Source organism: Citrus sinensis, chromosome 3 (genome assembly GCF_022201045.2).
Source record: "Citrus sinensis cultivar Valencia sweet orange chromosome 3, DVS_A1.0, whole genome shotgun sequence".
NCBI classification, from domain to species: domain Eukaryota; kingdom Viridiplantae; phylum Streptophyta; class Magnoliopsida; order Sapindales; family Rutaceae; genus Citrus; species Citrus sinensis.
The window spans coordinates 5,871,295-5,879,103 of NC_068558.1; the positions used below are offsets into that span (position 1 = coordinate 5,871,295).

Here is a 7,809-nt window from a genome sequence, read left to right on the forward strand (position 1 = left end):
TTTCAACTTTTTATCGAAACAATTTACGTCGTTATTATCAGCTTAGGAATGAGATTGATTTATTGTATTGACAATATGAATCTCTAAAAGTTTGTATTTTTCCTATAAACTGAGAATTTTGTTCGTGTTCTAATAAATGAAGATTACTTTTTTTTTTTTTATTTAATTCCTTTTAGCGTCAACCTATTCGAGAGTTGAAGAGTTCAAGACAACATTAAATCTAAAAGAAATGAGTCTGAAGTTTAAGTAGAACAAATCTGAGCCGAAGCGAATCGTACTAGAGAACTAAGCCAAAATCATTTTGAGTCGGTTCTGCTCTAAATTTTGGTTTAGATACCGCCCAGTATCCCTACTCGTAATTTCGGTCACTTTTCCTTTGTTTCTGATAAAATATGCTTTAATTAGGCGCCCATTGAGAAATTCTCAAAGTTAATACATTAGGCAATATGTAATGGTTTAAATATCAACATATTAACTGTCATCCATCATTCTCAAAGTTCTCTTTAACGACATGGTTAAACAGCTGCAGCTTTTAAACTAAACTCCAATACTAAAGTGTTTGATAAATATCTTCTGCTCTAATTTCAAATCAGAGTTAATACATTAGGCATATGTAATGGTTTAAATATCAACATATTAGAAGGGTCATGAATTGCAATCGTATCACAGACTGTCAAAATGCATAGTTTGAGAAAAAGAAGCGACACGCATAAACAAATGCAGATTTTTGAGAAAGCTCGATACAGAAGCATATTCAAAATGAGATTGATGTCAACTCAAAATGTGATCAAGTTCTGAAGCCAAGATGTAAGTTTGCAACAGCAAGACAATATTGCTATTTTGAAGGGCCGAACACAGACAGGTTACAGAAATTCATCATTTAGAAGAAGAAAGGAGAAGTGAAAATCACATGGGCATTTTTCAAGGATCACACCCTTAGCATAACTTCATTATTTCTATTGCTACCGCCTACAGGGTAAAACCAAGTGTCTCAATCATCAAGGTTCATCAAAATTCAGTAGTAATGGAAACAGTGGGATAAAATCGGGAGGGAACGCGTTCCTCGTTAAAGGTAGCCAATAATTTGCCCTCTAATGTACATTTTGTAATGCTGCCCCACTGCAGGATAACAATAACACGTGCAAGGATCAATGGGACTCCACAAGTACGTACAATGGCTTGCCATTCAATCGCTCGCGACCCTGCAGCATCCAGAATAATTAAATCCTGAAAAAACACTAAAATAGTAAAGTAATTACATTAAAGACACACGAGTTGGCACTAAATATTGGATGCAAGAAACTTGGTTTCATCATTCAAGACATTTCCAGTGGCAGATAATACTAAAATCAAACTCGAGCTTTTGGATGAAATCGAAAGCTATTTAGCAACTGGGAACTGAACACTCAGAATTACTGCTTATGAGATGTGATCTAAATGTGCCCATTACAGATTTATTTTAGTTGTTTAACCCATAAGAAAGATTTATTTAATTGTTTAACCTATAAGGAAGTGGGCTGCTTCGCGAAGTATCATTATGCAGATAAAAATTGGAAGTTCCTAGCAGCATTTATAATAACTGAAGCAGCAAATATATTAGTGGAAACCAAGCGAATCTATATTGTTCCTTTGTGAATGGGAACACAATCCATTTGCTGTTGATAGTTAAAACTGACGACTAAACTTAGCAACATAACATACCTTTAGATCCGGTAATTCTATTACACAAGCACATTCAACCACTTCAGCTCCAACACGTTCTGCAAATAACATAGTTAAAACAAATTATAGGTGGCTAATTGGCACAAAGATAACAAATAATGTACATAAAGAAATCTTATTAGACAATAATTCTGCTAGACAATGCTAGATTTGTTAACTTCTACAAGCACACGTAAGCCAGAACCTTAACATTTGCTTTAGATGAGTGATCATTGTGAAAATGTAATGATTTAAATGCCAACATCTTCATATCTCAACCATTGACAGTTAACACAGAATCTTTGAATCTAACTGCGATGTAAAATCTGACATAGAAATCTCACTTAGTTTTGTCAGGTCAAATGACTGTCTGCCCCTTAATTCTGATTTATCAATTGGTTGATTAACATTTCGGTTTGCCTGTTTGCTCAATCTCTAAAAGGTATTAGAGATTACAACATACCAAGTAAATTAATGGCTGCGCAGAGGGTGCCGCCAGTGGCAATCAGATCATCAACTACCAAAGCACGTTCCTCAGGTTCAACTGCTCCAACATGCATCTCCAGACAATCCGTTCCATATTCCAAAATGTACTCTTCCGAAATAACTTTGCCTGAACAAAGCAGCACTATCATTTTAGGAACAATGCGAAAAAGAATATAAGAAGTGTATGTCACAAACACACTGATAATGAAAGCACAAGTAATTTGCTGTCAAAAAGAGGACAATGAGAAAATAGTTCAATACTAAAATTTAAGTGTCAAGGGAAGCATAATTTATATTGCAATAAAGGTGTAACTAACTACCCTTGAAAGATGAAGCATTAGAGACATGGAACCATTTCAATGGACAATCCAGAACTACTTGTAAGTGACTACAGATATATTTGCGGTGAATAATCAGCATGCTGTATATGTACGAACAAGACACAAAGAGGATTGTGCAAAAAATAAGAATATAGATCAAGGTTAGCTTATCACTATATCAAGGCAGCCGTTAAAGCGGTGCAGTCAACGGACCAGTTGAAGCCAGGTCATATTAAAATACATATCAGCATTAATGGTAGAAATACCATGCAACAAGGCCTGGATCAATAAATGACAGATAATGCAATGGATCAAGAGACATATACTAGGAACAACATTATATATAAAGAGTAAGTATCTATTCTATAAGACTGCTGGAAACAAAAATAATAAAAGATAATGCAAATTGCAAAAGAATTATATATGGCAAATATTCCAGAAGGCTTGAAATTACCAGGCAACTTCTTTGGTTTTCTCAGAGGAACAAATTTAGCTCCTATTGCCAATGCAATGGGAGGACCAAATATAAAGCCACGGGCCTCTATCCCTGAGTGCAAAACAGACATTTACATTTCAGAACACAAAGCAAGGAAGTTTCTAACAAGAAAAAGGAAACTTACATTTATAACTTAAATCCAACCATAACAAAACCAATAAAAGTCATCAATATGAAAGTAAGACTCTTATACCTCTGCAAGAAAATAATATAGCCTCCTTACCAATCCAAATTTGACAAATAAACAATTATTTAATTAAGCAAGATTACACACCAAATAGGGCCACTCACAAAAACTATGATAAATCATGGACCATGAGTCCTGATAATTGATAATAAACAAAGGAAAATTCTACCAAACACCAAAGATAATGGCATAACTCAGAAATCTTTCACCTGCCACCAAAACCAATAAAGCAAAATGCTGAAAAGTATTCAAACCAAACAAAGAAATGAGGTCGACCAAGCTAAATCAGCAAACTGCTATGATTATTTTAATTAGACAAGCAAGAGTTAGTTTAGACAGTAGCTGAGGTGCAACATGCTCCGGTGTTGCACTCAATAAAATGTGTCACATGAAATCCACTGTTACCATCAACATCAGGGACAATCGATTGAATGATGCTAATTCTCATCTACCAAAGGGAAAAGCCATTTCTTTTCATGTTAGGCCAGTGAACATGTATAAAGGGTCTCATAAACACAAGAAGACAACATATGTCAACATGAGCACACAGCTTTATAGATTCTAAAGGACACACAATAGGACAAACCACATTTATTACAAATCACCACTGAGTTTCTTTTGATTGAAATATAATGAAAGTAACCAAGTCCCCTCAATGATGAGATCATTAGATCTTTTCAACTTCTCTCAAGATTGTGGGAGAAATAGTAGTACATTTGGAGATATTATAAGGTGAAAGTGCAAGACAGCACATTCTGGTTCATCAAAAGGAAAAAGTAATCAACCAAATGAAACAACATGATTTCAAATGCCACTAGACTACATTCTATTTCAAAGACTGTAAAAAACAATAGTTTCTAAAAGGGTCCTCACTTTCAGCATTTTCTTCCACAACTCAAAAAGTTAAATTCGTTAGGATGAGTGATCCATAAGAGAAAGAGCAACAAAGAAACCCATCAAAGTAAACTAAAACCTCATCATGTAGAACTCCAAGTGACAACACAAAGCTGAAACTCAACCAAAAAAAGATGTAAAAAAGACTATGATTAAGGACATAAAAAACAAGGGCATTATGACAAAGAAAGAGTATTAAAAAAGAACAAACTCAAACTTAATCAACAGTGCAATGTGAAAACCCAAAAAATAAAATAAAATAAAAATTACCCAATCAAAACCCACATCATATTAAGGGTCCACCTTTCAACAAGGCGGACATCCATCACTAACCACCTTCCACCCAAATTGGATCCAAGCACATGCCCACAACAATATAGCAAGAAAGAGAGTTAATATGAACCGCTCAAAGAGAGAAAGAAACTTAATGAAGGGCAATCAATTGTACGTCCCACTAACAAAGAAAAGAACAATTATAGTCAAACATTAAATCACTCTATGAAAACGAAAAACAGTAACTTCAATTTCCATAATCTCACAAAAAAAGGCATCCAGAAAAAGACACCCACTAGAAACTCTAGCAATTGTGTAAGCATTATATTTATATAAATATTTGCTTTCACTGTATATGCACAGAAAGACCTTCTTTCTTGCAAGTATTGGACATCCACCACTTTGAAGCAAATCAGAATGATAAAAAGGTTCCTTTTCAAGCTCTGGATCAAAATCTTCCGACACGTCAAGAAACACAAAAAAACTAAAGGAAATGAATCAAATCATAGCTTTTGCGCTCATAGTTTTACCTGCAACAACTGAAATATTCTTCCCTTTGTAGCGCTCAACGAACATATCAATCGTGTCCTTGAATTCTTTGGGTTTCAGTAACAGAGTGGTGATGTCTTGAAACATGATACCTGCCATTTTTTCATTAACAACTCAAATATATAGAAAAAGAGTTATGCAAAAACTAAAACTAAAAACACACATATGCACACAGAAACTCTTTGCTTGGAGGAGGCGAATTTATGAGACTGTGTGAATTCGTATTAAAAAAAATGATTTTTTTAATAAGTTAAGCACTTGGTATAGAACTTGAGAAAGCGGACACTTTTTGTAATTCTAAGATTCCAAAAGAAAAGTCTAATATTGACAACCTGTAGTTTCTTTCCACTTCATTTTCTGCATGTCCTTTATTTTCCCACAAATCAAACAAACGAAGCAAAAGAAATAGGGAAAAGAAAAAAAAACCTGGTTTGGGAAAATTAGGAACAACACGAATCTGGTCTTTGATACCGTTGATACGAGCGTCCTTGTCTTTGTAAGCTGACATTGTCTCTCTCTCTCTCTCTCTCAATATTTATATCTCTATCTCTAACAACAACAAGAAAGAAACAGAACAACAAACTTCAAAACACAAAATCTCTCGAACTCTTTTGTGTTTCTCTTCGCAAGAAACACACGACAAAAAATAGAAAAATAAAGAAACTTGAATGTTTAAAGAGAGAAAGAGTAAGAGATGAAGTGGGAAGAGAAGATGGCATTTATTTATTTATAAAGAGCGAGTTTCTTGGTCTGGGGGCCTCACTGTCACTGCACAAGAAAATTAAAAAGAAAATATTTTCGAGAAGTAAGAAACAGAGGAGGGCTTTGCAAAAGGTTAAAAATAATTAAAAAAAATACAAAAAGCGGAATGATCAAAGCCCTATCATCTCTCTATGTAGCTAGTTTATTAGTTTTATCGTTAAAAGTTTATATATATATATATATATATGAATGTTGTACAGTTAATTAAGTAGCCGCGCTGCTCCCAGAACCGAGATTTCGCGCGCTTATTACCTGCTTCATGCTTCCTTCCTTACATTCTTTACCCTTTATTCCCAACCTGTCCAAATATTATCTTTTTTTTCTTTTTTTTAACTCGAATGGTAACTAAATTTTCTACCATTTACGTGAGTGAAGTTCTATATCTATCTTCTTTTAACTTAAATGAGATTTTATCAATTGAACTAATTAGAACTTACATATAATTGTCATAAGTTTTCTTCAAATTACAAACAACTGCAACAAATATTGACTTTTAATAATTTAGTATTTAAATTTTGACAAATATAATAAATTTACTATTCACAATCATTTTCTTTAGTTGACCTGATAGAGGTTATTTTGTAAATTACACTGTAATGGCACTTTTATACTTGCAATTAGCATCTGGCTGTATTTTCACTAGGATGTGTTGGGTTTTTGTTTAAATTTTATGATATAATACGATTTCAATTTTGTGTGCAAAACCCTTTTTTTTTTTTTTTTTACTATATGGTGATGTGATGTCGGCATTCAGTTAACGGCAGGACGCAAAAGTTGCAAATTGTTAAGCAGCCAGTTAATACTATCATGGGTAATTTTTAAAAATCTCCCCTGATGTTTGAGGCTGTTGCAAGTAGATGGTGAAAATTATTTTATTTGTAAAAGACCCCTTACCGTTAGTTAAAATTTTCATTGACTAACTGTTGACTTTAAAAAGACAATATTACCCCCAATAATAGTTTACCCCCAATAATAGTTTACGTCAGTTAAAATTTCCTTAAAATCTTTATAAAAAAATTACAAACTTAAATAAAATTATATTTTATATCAAATAATTAAGATTTGTAATTTTATTACAAACTTAAAAAGAAAGTTTACGTCAGTTAAAATTTCCTTAAAATCTTAAAAAAATTAAAATTACAAACTTAAAAAAAATTATATTTTTATATCAAATAATTAAGATTTGTAATTTTATTATAAACTTTAAAAAAAATACATTTTTATATCAAATAATTAAGATTTGTAATTTTATTACAAACTTAAAAAAAAATTATTTTAAGATTTTAAGGAAATATCAATAACTTGATCATGGTGAAAATAATTGTTTTAATTACTTATGAAATTGTAAATATTTAGAATTGTAAATATTATGGGTAATATTGTCTTTTCAAAGTCAACAGTTAGTCAATAAAAATTTTAACTAACGGTAGGGGGCTTTTTACAAATAAAATGATTTTCACCATCTACTTGCAACAGCCTCAAACCTCAGGGGAGGTTTTTAAAAATTACCCGTACTATCATACCTAATTACCTTCCAAAATCTTAGACACGTGTATATTAATTAATTAATTAATTAGGGTGAAAAATGTTAACATGTAGTTTAAGGTGAAAATTATCAAGTGCGACGTTAGCAGGAGCCGGAGCAATACTTACTTACTATACAAAATGTTTTGTAGTTTTGTTGTAGTGTAAAACAACAGCTCGTGTGAGTGTGAATCCTGGAGCAGGCATAAGTTTTCTGAAAAGTTATTTTCGGAGTTATTTCAGAGCTTTATAGATATCCGATAAGATTGGGACGTCGGTAGCGTAGCTAGCAGCTCAGAGTCAGATTCGGTCGACATTCATCAACTTTCAACATCTTCATACACCCTATTTGCATCGCCATAAAAGAAAAACTGCTTTTTTGAGCTTTTTGTCTGCAAATGATTTAATTTCTCATTCTGCTCGCATTTATTTTCAAAGGTCATGTTTGGTTATGCTTTAATTTAATCAAACACCGAGATCTTGCCGTGTCCCTTATCAATGTCAGTAAATAAATAAAGATACTAATTTTTCTTTCTTTCTTTCTTTCTTACTTTTTACTTTAATTTATTCCTTTACTTAAAATGACAAAGGGTGTTTGGCACTCTTGATAATATGAG

At 32.6% G+C, this 7,809-nt stretch overlaps 1 protein-coding gene across 1 annotated transcript; it reads right to left on the reverse strand.

Moving 5' to 3' along the window:
- Positions 1-751: 751 nt before the first annotated feature.
- On the reverse strand, positions 752-5,858 carry LOC102619309 (adenine phosphoribosyltransferase 4). Its single transcript, XM_006477174.4, has 6 exons — positions 5,333-5,858; positions 4,888-4,998; positions 2,962-3,054; positions 2,165-2,314; positions 1,702-1,760; positions 752-1,202 (listed from the first exon to the last, which is right to left on the reverse strand). The coding sequence occupies exons 1-6, from the start codon at positions 5,412-5,414 to the stop codon at positions 1,149-1,151; spliced, it is 549 nt and encodes a 182-aa protein (XP_006477237.2). The 5' UTR covers positions 5,415-5,858; the 3' UTR covers positions 752-1,148.
- Between the last annotated feature and the right edge of the window lie 1,951 nt (positions 5,859-7,809).